This window comes from Dipteris shenzhenensis, chromosome 11 (assembly GCF_047967505.1).
Source record: "Dipteris shenzhenensis isolate YYH24624 ecotype China chromosome 11, Dip_SZ_1.0, whole genome shotgun sequence".
In the NCBI taxonomy this organism is placed as follows: Eukaryota; Viridiplantae; Streptophyta; class Polypodiopsida; order Gleicheniales; family Dipteridaceae; genus Dipteris; species Dipteris shenzhenensis.
The window spans coordinates 28016848-28031994 of record NC_141606.1 but is presented as its reverse complement, the minus strand read 5'-3'; the positions used below and the strand labels follow the sequence as shown (position 1 = coordinate 28031994).

At 51.2% G+C, this 15147-nt stretch overlaps 1 protein-coding gene across 1 annotated transcript; it reads right to left on the bottom strand.

Moving 5' to 3' along the window:
* Window positions 1–8943: 8943 nt before the first annotated feature.
* Window positions 8944–9815, bottom strand: LOC147896857 (uncharacterized). Its single transcript, XM_087381061.1, has one exon. The coding sequence runs from the start codon at window positions 9798–9800 to the stop codon at window positions 9138–9140; it is 663 nt and encodes a 220-aa protein (XP_087237187.1). The 5' UTR covers window positions 9801–9815; the 3' UTR covers window positions 8944–9137.
* Window positions 9816–15147: the final 5332 nt, after the last annotated feature.

Sequence of the window (15147 nt, the reverse complement as noted above, 5' to 3'; positions counted from 1 at the left end):
GGAGCCGTGGCCGGTTGGGCTAGTGCTGGGGCTACTGGAGATGAGACTTGAGATGATGATGCACGAGAGGGGGAGGAGAGAAAGAAAGAAAAGAAAGAAAGAAATTTTATTAGAGTCTTCGGAAGACCGATGGGTCTATGAGACTGAAAGAAAACTTGATACAAATCACAGTAAGGGTGGAGCTATTGAAACAAGCATCATCACCTGTGCTGAATCGTAAGTCTAATCATACATAATCAAATACATCTGGATGTAACAATGAAAAGAAAAGGACTAGAGTGGAGTGGAATCCTCCGTATGTCATGTCCCCCTGGCTGGTGCATAGCCGGTGATGGGACGCTGGTACCCATTAAGGGGTGCCGTGCGTCTTGGTCTCCTGGACGAGGCTCGACGCAAGACCAGAGCCACCGTGACTCCCGTGGGACGTATCTTGGGTCTAAACAATGACGGGAGGTCCCCTAGAGTGATCTGTGTGTCCCCTCGATGTCTTGTGTGTCATGCTGCGATCGTCGGGTCGGGGTCTTTGTCACGTCGGCGGCTAGAGACTGGACGATCAATGTCACTCGATGGAAAGAACTCTGTGATCCTGCTCTGAGAGGTGTCTGATGATGTGGCCAAGCCCCGTCGCCTGAGTAAGTACTCTCTATGTCGGATTCCCTCGTGAATGAAGGCCACGAGGCATCTTTGATCTGGGTAGGCGAGGAATCTGGAAAGGAGCCCGGAGCCGTCTTTGAAGAGGCAGTGGTAGCGACCTCGGATCTCGTAGTACACTGGGCACTTGAAAATAAAATGCTCCTCCGACTCAACCTCCTGACAGTCGCACAGTATGCATAAGCGATGCTCCCTAGGAATCCCCTCTGCTCTGCCGCTCTCTATGCGGAGGCGGTGTGATGATACCCGAAACTGTCCGATGGAGATCCGTAGTGAGTGAGGCATATGAAGCTCAGTGTACCCCGGTGGTGTGATGAATCCCTTCTCCGAAATGCGAAGACAGTAATCTTTGTAGAAACTCAACTTCACTGGAAGCTCCCTCAGCTCCAACCAGGTCCTAAAGGTGTGTAGCTGCAGGAGATCGTCTCGAATGACCTGGTTGGTATGTGGCCCAATGGGGATGGTGGGTGGGAGTCCTGGAGGGGCATCTAAACTGTATAGAAAAGGAGGTATCCTATCGATGTGGAACCCTAGTCTCACAAACCATCTGTGAGTCCGTGCATACCAGCATCGCTCGTCTCCCTTTGCTGCCAACCTCATGGAGGAATCGAGAGCCAACCATGGCAACCTCTGTCTCGCTGATGTGCAGTCCCCATATGATCTAACTCGGTGTAGATATGTGATGGTCTGAAAGGGTGCATCTAGTTGGAGTGGAGAAGCACCAAACTCGGCCTGAATGATGCGATGTGGTACAGACGGTTTCCCTCGGATCATGCGTGAGAGCATGAGGATCTGCAAGCGCTCCACCCGTGTCCACTCTATCTCTAACATGTTAGGCCCCCAACAAGGGCTGCCATACATACCGGCTGGTCGGACCAAGGAGTCGAAGAGAAGAGCCTTGGTCCAAGGGTCCTTGAAGTGGGAGTGAAAGCACTGTCTCTCTAGCCGAGCCAGTGAGGCGTATCCCCTGCTCAGTCTGGCCTGCATCGCTGGTCTCATCGTGAAGATCGGGCCGGAGAAGATGACCCCCAAGTAAGTGTATGAGGATACGATCTCAATTGGTGACCCACCCAAAGTAAAAGTAAACTGTTTTCGTTGCATGTTTGCTCGAGAGGTGTTAAAGATCACGACCTTGGTCTTTCTAAGGTTGACCTCCAAATCATGGGATAAACAAAAAGCCTGCAATGCATCCAGGTGTCGCTGCAGCCCCTCGGGTGTGGACGACAAGAGTGCCACGTCATCTGCATAAAGAAGAATCCTGATGATGATATTGGCAAGTGAGCAACCGGTCCCTCCGAACGTTCCCATGAAAGTCTCAAGCTCATCGATGTAGAGGCCAAACACGGTCGATGATAAGGGACAACCCTGTTTGACCCCTATGGTACTCAGGATCTCATGTATCGAACCTGCGCCTGTACGAACTCGGCCTGAGACTCTCTCATACAGTGCCATGACTGCCCAGATGATCTCCCGATCAAATCCCAGTGTTTGTAGGCGTGTGATAAGACGAGCTCGAGGTACTGTGTCAAAGGCTTTGCGAAAATCCGCAAAGCAACAGTATACCCTCTCCTTCGGTGATCTGGCCTCCTCAATGACACTCCTGAGTGTGAGTATGTGATCCATAGTCCCATGGTCTCGCCTGAAACTGGCCTGACCCTCTGCTCTGAGCCCTCTCATCTCTGTGAACAGGTTGACCGATGCATCCAATACAGCTGCATAGATCTTGGACATCACATGTCCAATCATGATAGTCATGTAGTTACTCGGGTCCATGGGATCCCCTACCTTGTGGATGGGGGTGATGGTGTTAAGTGTCCAAGTGCGGGGGAAGCCAAGGCAAACATCGTCATTGAATAGCTTTGCTAGGATCGGGGCTAACGTGTCGATCCCATATGCGATAAACTCACTGCATAGCCCCTCGTGATCCTTAGCTCGGCCATTGTGCAGTTTCAATGTCGCGTCCTTGACTCCCCCTCTGGTGAACAACGTGCAAGTGGTGGGACGAGGTGTGTGTATGAGGTCTGGAGTGGGCTGGTGTGGGACATGATATAGATGGTGTGCAAACGTGTGCCAGACTCTCGTGTCGGTGAGGGGTGATGGGGACCTACGCTCAAGGAATCTCCGTAAAAAATCCTTAGAGTTGTTGCTGTACAAGATGTGCAGCAGCTCCTTCTCATTTTGACGAAGAAAAGCTTGCTTCTTCCGACGTACGAGATGTCGGTACTTGCGTAGTGTGTCTGGTGTGTTCGGGAGGTGACATTTGGTTTCAAGTCGGAGCTGTCGGCGATAATGCTTGCACTCCGCATCGTACCAATTGTTGCAGGGTACAGAACCAAGAGGTGGTGGTCTAGTGGATCGTGTGGTGTGGGGAAAGATTTGGAGGGCAGCCTCGTGGAGTGTGCGACTAATCAGGGCAGCACGGTCCTCTATGAGAGGTATGTGATCGATGTAGGTTAGGAGTCTGTTTAGGCGTCCAGAGTAGGCGGGTGAGAGGCTGTGATCAAAGTGTATGTCATGGTAGGTGTCGTGCTTCCTATGTGGTGTGTGTGGTGTGGCTAAGCATGGGGTGGCGATAGTGAAGAATAGGTATGTGTGATCAGCTCCTGGAGGGAGTGGTGCTACGGTGAAGTCGGTGATACGTGAAGTGAAGGTAGGGGATCCCGTGATGTAATCTACTACACTAGTGCCCCCCCCCGTGTGGGAAGCAAGTAAAACCAGCTGAGGAGCGCCATAGGTCGAGCCCGTTGTAGATGATGAGATCATGCATCCTGCCCAAATCAAGGAGCGCGTGTCCATATGGTGTAACAGGCCCGTGTCGGTCTGATGAGGTCCTAGTCATACCTGCTCCGTCTAGGTCCATGTCTGGAAGCATGATAGTGTCGTCTCGGAAGTCCAGGAGTGGTGCTTGTCGTGTACTCGTCCTGGCGTTGAAGTTTCCAACAAGGAGAACTTCCCTGCGGGCTGAAAGGTCTGGGATATCCTGATGTAAGGGTGCATATGGAGATGTCTCACCCTCTTCTCGTGCCACTCTGGCGAAGTGGGATGTGTCTGGCGGGAAGTAGCATATTGCTATGAAAAGGTCACGGGTGTCTGTGCATCGGATCCGGATCCACATGAATCGGGAGTGTGCGTCCTTCCTCTCAATGGAGATGGATCCAGCGAGCGAAGACCTGTACAATACTGCGACCCCGCCTGATCCTCATACTCCTCTTGTGTCCCTCGTCTCATCCCTGAAGGTTGACTACCATGTGTAGCCACTGACTATCGGTAGTGGACGCTCTGGGCTCTGGTGTTGTCTCCGTGTAATAGACTATGTCTCGTCCTCTATAAGACTCCGAGAAGTTTCCTGGGTCTGACCATAAGGTGCCATTACAGTTCCAAATGGTGCAGTCTAGGGTCTCGAAAACCTGAGTCTCATGGGCCCCGTCCCTCTAGGGGGTACGGGTTGGAGCTCGACGGGTGCCGGTCAACAACCTTCCATCTCGGACCACGGCCCATTTCCCCTCCTTGTGGGCAACATCCCGCTGCTGCAGAAGAACTTGTCGCTCCTCAATCTGTAGTGGTGTCAAGTGCTCGTCCATGGACAGGGTGGGATGCTCTCGTAGAGAGGCTCGGCGTCGGAATGTCGCTAGACGAGCATGTGAATCTCTGAAGCGAATGACTAGGGGCTGCTTGCAGTTGGGATCTCTCCCAACACGGCATGCTCCCTCTATGCCATGGTCGGGGACCCCCATGGTGGTGGTCACAAAGGTAATCGCCTCCTCCATGGGCGTCGTAGTGGTGTTAGTGCTGTGTCGCGTGATCCCTCGTATTTGGATGTTTAGGGCCTTCGAAGCCCTCTTCTGCTGTTCTTGTATGGCGGCTGAAACGGTTGCCTTTGCGGGCTCTTGTTTTGTCACGTCCACCCATCCAGTCGTCTCTGCTATAGCCGACTGTATCGTCGCTATTTGTGTCTCCATCTCTGTGACTCGGGTCCCTCCAGGCGCTGCTGTGAGGGTCCTGAGCTCCATTCGAAGATGTGTGATGTCGTGTCTGAGTCCCTGGATAAGGGTGCCCTGCTCGTGTATAATGCAGTCTTGCTCCTGGGTGTATCGGGCCTGCTCCTGGGTGTAATGTGTCAGCTCTGCCTGACAGGCCCGGATGCTGTGTATCTCAGCCAATAGGGAGTCCCAAGCATCTGGCGGGGGCCTATGATGTCCTGGTCTAGGTGGGAACTGGATCTCGAGAGGGGTTGGAATGAAGGTGGACTGCTGAGGTTGTACTGAGGGTGGGGACAATATGATCCGGGTAGGGGAGTGATATGTGGGAGTAGTGAGGTTGTACGAGGTGATGAAGGGTGGCTGACTGAGAGGTAGAGGTGATACGAGGGGAAAGTACTGTGGAGCCGTGGCGAATGGGGCCAGTGGTGAGGCTACTGGAGAGGAGACCTGTGATAATGATGCAAGAGAGGGGGAGGAGAGAGGTGGCGTAGATGATGAGGCGGATGATGGTGGTGAAATAGTGGTGGTAACCATAGAGGTCGAGGATGTGGTGAGCGGCATGGGCTTTGGGTGGGCCCCTTTCTTCTGGGCCGCGGTGCTGTCCATTGTCAAACCGCTCCGGTTGCTGCGTTTGTTGATGTTCTCCAGATTGAGTTGCTTTTGTGTTTTCGCCTTGTCACCGTTCCCGTTCCCTATCTCCTCGCGTATGCAGATTTGGCCCGCCTAGTCTCTTGTCCTCATCCCCCAGTTCCTTTCATTATGGGGGCAAAGAAGGGACTGCAGGAGGTCGAAGCTGCTCCCCCCCCCCCCCCTTTTTTTTTTTCCTTTTTTTTTTTTGGGGAGGGGGAGAGGGGGGTAAGCGAGGGGGTAGCGGGGGGTAGAGAGGGGTAGCGGGGGTGTTAGCGGAGGGAGCAGCGGGGGTAGAGAGGGGTGTAAAGCGAGGTAGCGGGGGGGTTAGCGAGAGGATAGTGAGGTAGCCGGGGGGTAGTGAGGTAGCAGGGGGTGGCGAGGTAGCGTGGGGTTTAGTGGAGGGGGTAGCGGGGGGTAGCGGGTGGGTAGTAGGGGTAGCGGAGGGGGTAGCAGAGGTAGCGGGGGGTAGCAGAGGTAGCGAGGGGGTACGGAGGGGTTAGTGGAGGGGGTAGCGCAGGGAGAGAGCAGGGGGTAGCGGAGGAGGTGGCAGAGGTGGGGGTGGGGGAGAGGAAAGAAGGGGAGCTAGAGGTGTCTAGCACACCCCTAAAGAGATGGCGTAGATGATGAGGCGGATGATGGTGGTGAAATAGTGGTGGTAACCATAGAGGTCGAGGATGTGCTGAGTGGCATGGGCTTCTGGTGGGCCCCTTTCTTTTGGGCCACGGTGCTGTCCACTGTCAAACCGCTCCGGTTGCTACGTTAGTTGAAGTCCTCCAAGCTGAGTTGCTTTTGTGTTTTCCCTTTGTCACCATTCCCCTTCCCCATCTCCTCGCGTACGTGAGTTTGGACCGAAGGGTCTCCCCCCTAGTCCCCAAGAGGCGGAGTGGTGAGCAAGGCGGAGGGGAGGAAGAGAGCAGGGCCGGAGGGGGGGGGGAGAGAAAGAAAGAAAGAAAGAAAGAAAGTTTATTAAAGTCTTTGGGAGACCGTGAAGGTCTATGAGACTAAAGATAAATGATACAATGAGCATAACGGTGGCGGTCTCAAAACGGGCCAGCCAACTGTTTCTACAAAAAAAGAGGTTATGAAGGACGATGTGTCTAGTCCTGATACAAAAAATATGTGTCTACCTCTAGATGATACAAAAAAGAAGGGGGGGGCACCAAAAATGGGGCAGAGGGGGGAGATACAATATATATGTGCAGGTGGTGATCGTCAGAGACCAATCATAGAGGGGCCGTCAAATGAGAGGCCGGAAAAAACCCTGCGATAGATGATTGGCGTCTGACATCACGCGGCCTAGTTGAGCTCCGTCGTCGGGGGTGGCGGTGGCCCTATGGATGAGGGCAACGGTAACCCCGGTGGGGCGGGCAGAGAGCAGAGACGAGATGTCATGGACTCGGATGGGTGAGTTTGTCCGCTGGCGCAGTTGTCGTGGCTCTGGCTCTCGCTCACGTTTGCGTCGTCGGCTAGACTGAGGAGAGGTATCCTGTGATTGAAAGAAATCAGTGATGGGCCGCTGGGTGTCCTCACGCTGTGTGTGCTGCGCGTCGCCGTGCTCAGAGAGAGGTATCTCGGTGGCGAGTCATCTCGTGTAAGAAAGCGGCTAGGCATCGCTGATCCGGGAACTGCATCATGTGTGGGAGGGGGCCGAATCTGTCGCGGAAGAGGTAGTGGTACCGGCCTCGAATGGCATAATAGATAGGACATCTGAAAGCAAAGTGCTCCTCCGACTCGATCTCTTGCAAGTCGCAAAGTGGGCAAAGGCGGTCCTCTCGTGGGATACCCTCTGTGCGTCCGCTCTCGATTCGTAATCGGTGTGAAACTGACCGAGGGAGATCCGGAGCGCATGTGGTAGATGAAGCTGTGTGTAACCCGGAGGTGTGATGAAGCCCTCCTAGAGATTTGGAGGCAGTGTCGGCGGTAGAAGTCGAGCTTCACAGGAAGCTCGGGGTGAAGAAACCATGTCCGCCAGGTGTGGAGCTGGAGCAGATCCGCTCGAATGAGCCGGTTGACCTCCTGGTCAGTGGGGGAGAGGGGAGATGGTGGAGCGTCGAGGCTGTACTAAAAAGGAGGCAACCGGTCTAAGTCGAGGCCGAGTCGGGTGAACCAACTGGAAAGATGACTATACCAGCATCGTTGGTCCCCATCAACGGATAAGGCCATAGAGGAGGATAGGGCTAGCCAAGGTAGGTGGAGGCGACTGTCGGAGGAGCAGCTGAAATCCCTGACTCTGTGTAGATAAGTGATAGCCTGGAAAGCCGCATCGAGCTGTAGGGGTGAGGCACCGAACTCTGCTAGAATGATCTGGTGTGGTATCGATGGTTTGTTGCGGATCAAACATCAGTATCTGTAGGCGCTCGACTCGAGCCCACTCTGTGTCTGAAAGGTCGGCTCCCCACCACGGGCTACCATACATGCCTGCTGGGCAGACCAAAGAATAAAAAAGGAGAGACTTGGTCCGCGGGTCCTGGAAGTGGGAGTGGTAGCGGTGTCGCTCCAGCCTGGCAAGAGTGGCGTAGCCCCGGCTGATCCTGGCCTGCATGGCCGGGCGCATCGTGAAGATCGGGCCTGAGAAGACAACGCCCAAGTATGTGTAAGAGTCAACTATCTCAACAGGGTCGCCGACGAAGAGGAACTGCTCTCGGTGCATAGCGGGTCTGGAAGTGTTGAAGATCATCACCTTGGTTTTCCCAAGGTTGACCTTCAAGTCATGTGTATCAAAGAAGACCTAAAGTCCATCCAGGTGGAGAGAGAGAGAGAGAGAGAGAGAGAGAGAGAGAGAGAGAGAGAGAGAGCGAGCACCACATGGCAGCCCATGCCACCAATTCACTAAACGAGAGAGAGAGAGAGAGAGATAGAAAGATAGATAGATAGATAGATATATATTAACTTCTCTGAAAGGCCAAACGGCCTATGAGACTAAAACAGTTGATACATCTGCTAGTGTTGTCTCATCAAAGAGAACAACAAAATAAATAAGCTGAAGGCTGAGAGCTACTAAAGGTACTTACAGTCAGAGGGACTGCAAGTGACCCAAAAGTAATGAAATACCAAGCAAGTATTTACTAAAAGTTCCAATTGATCAGCATAGGCAGAAAGCTAATCAATAAGAGGTTTGCACTCTTCTTATGTCAAAAATCCCAATCATGGGCAGCTCTAGGATCTCATAACTCGGTGCCACACGTTTCCTGTGTTTGGCAATGATGGCACTGATCCGATGAAGATATGGGTGCCGGGCACGGGGTCTTGGGAGCCTGGGCCTCCGTGACTTGGATATGGCGATGGCTCGGTCCAAAATCACACCACTAGAGTGTGGCAATCTGCCTGTGTGTGATAAGGTGGTGGTGGCGCCAGGGATTTCTGATGGCGGGGAGGGCATAAAACTAGCTGAGAAGTCTCTGAGTGTACTTTGCCTAACAAAGTCTCTCTATGTCGCTTGAACTCTGATAAAAACAAACCCAAGCATTCTCGATCTTCGTACTCCATCACCCTACGGAGTGGGCCAAATCCTTTTTTGAATAGACAGTGGTATCTTCCTCGGATTTCATAATATACCGTGCATCTACATACGTAATGCTCCTCTGTCTCCTCCTCCTGCTGGCATAACTGACATATTCGATCCTGAGGGGCTGTGTGGGTGTATCTCCCTGTCTCTATTCTCAACTGATGTGATGAGGTTCGAATTTGGCCAATAATACTACGTAGCCCGTGAGATAGGTGTGTGTCCATGTATGCTGGCCTGGCTATAAGTTCATCTGGAGATAAATGAAGAAAATGGCTTTGGTAGTATGCCATCTTCTTCCCTAAGGGCTCATGTGGTCTAGTCCAGGTTCTCTCAGTCTCCAACTTGACAATATCAGCTCTAATGATCTTGTTTCAGTCATGGTGAGACAGGTCTAACTTGGGACAATCCAAACTGTATTGAAAGGGTGGGAGTGCATCCATTGTCAACTCATGCTCTACAAACCATCTCTGTAGCTGAGCATACCAGCACCATGTTCGACCCTCCTTTGCTAGCTGCCTGGATGATATCATAGCCAACCGTGCATATCTGGAGCCAGGTAGATCCCACAATCTATGTATGCAAGTTACTGCCTGGAACAGAGCCTCAGTCACTAGTGGAGCAGCTGCTAATTCAGCTCGTATTATCGGATGTGGTACAGATGGCTTGCTCCGGATCATGCGGGAAATCAATGTCACTAATGGCCTTTCCAATCTCCTCCACTCAGTTGCACCCCCTACACTGGGGCCCCATATAGCTGCACCGTAAAATAATGTGGGCACCACCAATGTCTCAAACAACCATAATTTTGTGCGTGGCTCTTGAAACTGTACATGTGCATACTGTCTCTCTAGTGCCCCCAAAGCTGCATAGCCTCTATCCAATCTGGCATCAATCGTGGCTCTCAGTGAAAATTGTGGACTAGAAAAGATCACCCCGAGGTACACATAAGATCGTACCTGCTCTACTGTCTCACCTTTGAAAGTGAATCGTTGTGCTGAGCGCGTCACCCAAGCCTGTGTAGTATTAAATACCATCACCTTGGTTTTCCCAAGGTTTACTGTTAGATCCCTGTCCTCACAAAAAACCTGTAGCGCATCTAAATGTCTTTGTAATCCTTCCGGAGAATCTGCAATCAAAACTACATATCTGCATAGAGCAGTATGGGTATCAACACTCCTGCTAGGCTGGCTCCGGGTCCTCCTATCCTGTTGATATACTCTGAGAGCTCATCAATGTATATGCCAAATAGTGTGGGAGAGAGAGGGCACCCCTGCTTCACGCCAATAGTACTGATAACTGCATCTGACAGCCCTCTAGGTGCTCTAACTCGGCCCATCACCGTCTCGTACAAGGCATATATCCCCCACTGCATCTCATGTGGTACTCCAATATCCTGTAGTCTTTCCATCAGCCTGGTCCGTATTAACGTCCGCAGAAGACCTCATGGGCCTATGGGACAAGAGAAAAAGTACACCAAAAGGATGATCTGATACAAGCCTCAGTGGGCTGGAGCAAAGGGCGCACTAAGGCCCTTGCTGGGTGCTAAGACTACTAAACTGATAAACTTATAAGCTGATAGGCTGATAACCTGATAACTCTACAGAGCTCAATAGCTTGGGCACAATCAGATATATAACCCGGAGACTAGCAACTAGCAACTATCTGAGAGCTGTAACATGCTGAGATCTGAGACTCAGGCTGGGAAGCCAAAGCCCAGCACCATCGTAGCTTGCCTGTGAGCAGTGAAAATGTCTCGGATCCGCTTCTGTCGGGCTGTGTCATGCTGTGGTGGCGGAGGAAGACGTAGTCTTCTTGATCTGTGAACCCGTTGGGCTGTGTTCAGAGTAACCCCTCGCCTCCGGCGGTCTCCTCTGAGGAAAGCTGTGATAGGACAGACCTCAATAGAGTGTGCTCTGGTCACTCTTCGTGCTGCAAGTGGTCTCTGCATCCCTCTCTCAGAAATCCAGGCCGCCCGCATGTCAGCTATCTCCTCCACCTCCATCCCAATGTGTCCTGGGGCTGACTCAAATGCATAGAAGTCTGAGGTGACGCTGTGCTCTGTCAGCCTCTTTGTCATGTGGCTTGATCGCCTCCTGCTGCTCTCTGATCTGTACTAGTAGGCTCTCTCTACGTCGGCGCATCTCAAGTAAATATAGCCCAATGCAAACCTGATCCTGGAAGTGGATCACTGCCTTCTTACCAGGCCCTTCCAGAATGTGAAGTTGAGCCTTTACTTCTGCCAGTTCCAATCGTAGCTCTCTCACTACCTGCTGCAAATAAAAAATCCGATCTTGTTGCCCAAGGATGGGTCATTTTAAGCTCTCTTGTTGGTAATTCTGTGCATATGGAGAGGGTGTCATGGCTGCAACTGTAGAGTACCGAGTCCTAATGGAGGTTGAAGGAGTTGAGGGGGACTTGGAGGAGAGGATAGGCCAATCCATAATTGGCTTTCTATTGACCCTCCTAGCTTAACCTACCCTTGGGTTGGGTTGGGGGTTTAGCCCAACTCGGGGTTAGGGTTAGTGTGTTTGGGCTGCTAGCCGAGGTAACTGTTGGCTAAGGCAAAGGGCTGCTAATGGGCTGCTGACGGGCTGTACGGAGAGGTACGAACGGGGCATGGACTAGTTAGGGGCTACTGCTGACCGGTTGTACAGAAAGGTACGGGACAGACTGTACGGATGGGTTACCGGTTGTACGGAGAGGTACGGGATGGACTGTACGGATTGGAGGGTGAGTTACGGCGAGTTACGTACGGACGAGAGGGAGAGTTACGTCAGGAGGGCCCAGTTCAGGTTTTACTCCCAGCAGACCTTCTGGATCCAGAAGGTGGATAGATGCTCTAGAGAGTTCTTCAGGGAAGTGGGTCAGAGATAGTCTTCGGACAGTCTTCGTAGACTTGTGGATGAGGCCGGGTCTCTTCAGACAGATCCTCATCGTCTTGTTGAGATCACTTCTGATTTCTATTCCACTCTTTACACCGCCGATCCAGTCACCGAGGAGATGATCAGAGCCAGAGATGAGATGTCCCCCAAATGGTCTCAAACAGGATGAGTCAGGTTTTGGATAGCCCGCTATCACTCCTGGAGATCACAGATGTGTTACATGAGCTGCCCAGAGACATATGCCTAGGGGAGGATGGTAGTCTCTCCTGAGCCTCTGAAAGCTTCCCTCTGATGAAAAGAGAATGAGGAAAGCTCTGAATCAATCTCTGAAGTCTGGATACCTCCGCTCTTGCATTATGATCTCTGATTCTGAGCTTTTCCTTCTCCTCTTTTGCCCTCAACTGGCAAGCCATGCTGACTCTGGCCAAAGCCTCCTCTATGAGCCTCTTGCAGGCCCTCCAACAAGCAATGATCAGCCAGCATCCCATGCTAATTTGCAGGTTCCTCTTCTAGCACAAAATGATCGCACTATTCATGATGCAGTGATTGAAAAAGAGCTGTCAACAGACAGCACAGGCAAGTTCCCAGATGGCTTCTTGACACATTGAGGGACAGCAAACAAGATCAATCTCTTGCTGCCTAGACAAGATCAGGGAATAGACAGATGCATGGTCGCTTTCTTGAGTTTGCACTCCTTGCTACAGCGTGCAATGAAGAGCCTTTGTGCCATAAAGATGCTTTTGAGAGCAAACAGTGGATGGATGCAATGAGAGCTGAGCTACAATCTATTGCCAAAAATGACACATGGGAATAAGTAGATCTCCCTCCCGGCAAGCATGCCATTGGTACTCAGTGGGTCTACAAATTAAAAAGGAAATCTGATGGCAGCATAGATTGACACAAAGCCCGTCTTGTTGCAAAAGGGTATGCCCAACACCAAGGCATTGACTTTGAGGAGACCTTTGCTCATTGTTCCGACACCAGAGTGTCACATACCGGCAACTATTTTTTGCTTGGTAGTTCATGTATCTCTTGGCTCAGCAAGAAGCAACCAACAGTTGCCACATCCAGCTGTGAGTATGGTCTACACTGATAGCCAGAGTGCTTTGGCCATTGTGCGTAATCCAATGTTTCATGCGCATACTAAGCACATTTAAGTTCACTATCATTATGCTCAAGACGGTTGTCAGTAGGAGACATAGAGTTGTCCTACCTACCCAAAGAGGACAACATAGCAGATATGTTTACAAAGGCACTTCCTCGTCCCAAGTTTGAAGTCTTTCGACAAGATTTACACTTGGTTTCCTTTGTTACATGATCTGGCATACCTTGTACATTCATAGGTGGCTATATCCTTTTGGATGAACCTGTGCCACCATGATCAGAAAATACCAGGTATTCTGAGACGTTTCCAGAATACTTCAGCCCATACCATGGAGGGGGGTTTGTAGGCCATCTTCTCCCGGTCGTATTGATGCCCTCTGGGCCCTGGTATGTGCCATGTAGCTTTAGTTATTGGCACTTAGGTCACCTAGTACTTTTAGTGTCTTATGACACCTAGTACTTTTAGTGTCTTATGACACGTAGTACTAGTGGTACCACTAGGACAGTAGGTCCTAGGGTTCTCTTTTATAGTACTTTGTACTTTCAATTTCATTCTTCTAGTTGAGGTGACGGCTTCCACTTCTTGCTCCACTCTTGTGCATCTTTTTGCTTCCGTGAGCCTACGGAAATGCAAAAGCTAGTGCAAAATATAGTAGGAAAAGGAGCAATCAAGTACTGCTCAGAACCAGTGCTCCGAGTACATGTGCAGGCTCTATATAACCCGGCTCCTTGATGACCGTCGTGGGTCTATGAGACAAGACACAAGATATATGTAACCCATACAAGCCACCGTTGGCTGAAGCAAAGGGCTCACTAAGGCCCTTGCTGAGTTCTGAGTGCTAAAAATGCAAAAAGCTAGTACAAAATATATTAGGAAAAGGAGCAATCAAGTATTGCTCAGAACCAGAGCTCCAAGTACATTTGCAGGCTCTATATAACCCGGCTCCTTGATGGCCCTTTGATGTGATGCAAAGAGCTCACGTATCTGTGTCTGTCGAGCTGTCTCCCGTGGTGGTGAGGGGTGCGCTCTCCTATCGGATGGGCTACATCGAGAGTAATGCCTCGTCTTTGGAGGTCCCCTCTAAGGAGGGCTGAGATAGGTCGGACCTCAATCGAGAGAAAGAAAGAAAGAAAGAAAGTTTATTAAAGTCTTCGGAAGACTGATGGTTTATGAGACTGTGAAAATCCTGATACAACGAGCTGTGGTAGTGGAGCTACTAAACGAGCGTCCATACCAATGCAAAATGCAAAATGCCAAAACTGCAGAATGGCAATACTAAGTCCTAAGTACAACATAGTGATGTCGGTGGTCGACTATATATCAATCTCAGCATCATCATCAATATCATCATCATCCCTAGCAACAACAAGATATCAGGATGGATGAGGCAGTGGAGGCATGAAGTCGGCAATAGAGTGCTGTCGGCCACTCAGAGGTGCGGTCCTGGCACGTCTCTTGGTCGTAGCTCTACGTCTAACCAGGGCTACTGTGACCCCCGTCGGTCGGGCTCCAACTCTAAACAAGGAGGGGATGTCTCCAAGTGTGATCTGTGTTTTGACCCTCTGTCTGAGCTGTCGGGTCACGGGTTCCGGGTCATGGTCATGTTGAGGCCTCGTCTCGTTGGGATCCATGTGATCTAGCTGAAAGAACTCCGTGATAGAGCTCTGAGAGGGGTCAACCGAGGAAGAAGTCTGCTCCTGTCTCCGTGCTCAAAGTGTCCTCTCGCGGTGTCTAAGTGCCTCATGAATGAAACCTGCCAAACACCGCTGGTCTGGGTAGGAGAGAAAATGGGCTAAAATCCCATAACTATCTCTAAAGAGGCAGTGGAAACGTCCTCGGATCTCATAGTACACAGGACACCTGAAGATGAAATGCTCCTTTGTCTCAACCTCCTGTATGTCACATAGTGTGCATATGCGCCGCTCCCTGGGTAGTCGCTCTGCTCTGCCGCTCTCGATGCGAAGTCTGTGTGAAGAGACCCGGAACTGCCCAAGGAGAGATCCTCATCGAGTGGGGTAGGTGAATCTGTGTGTATCCTGGTGGGTCAATGAAACCCTCCGCTGTGATATGTAAGAAGTGATCTCTGTAGAAGCTAAGCTTCACTGGGAGTTCACTCGGTTCCAACCAGGTCCGAAAAGTGTGTAGCTGTAGTAGATCCTCACGGATAACCTGGTTGACCTCGTGTGATAAGAGGGGAGAGAACGGAGCATCCATGCTATACTGGAAGGGAGGTAGTCTATCCATGTGGAGCCCCAGTTGCTCAAACCATCTCTCTGTATGTGCATACCAACACCTCTGATCTCCTCCTGCTACAAGTGCCATAGAAGAGGATAAAGCTATCCATGGTAGCCTGCTACGCCCCGAGGTATAATCCCCATATTCCCTAACTCGGTA

Bases quoted from the DNA above. Each gene is read 5' to 3' on its own strand.
- LOC147896857 (XM_087381061.1), bottom strand. From the start codon at position 9,800: ATGGTATTTAATACTACACAGGCTTGGGTGACGCGCTCAGCACAACGA.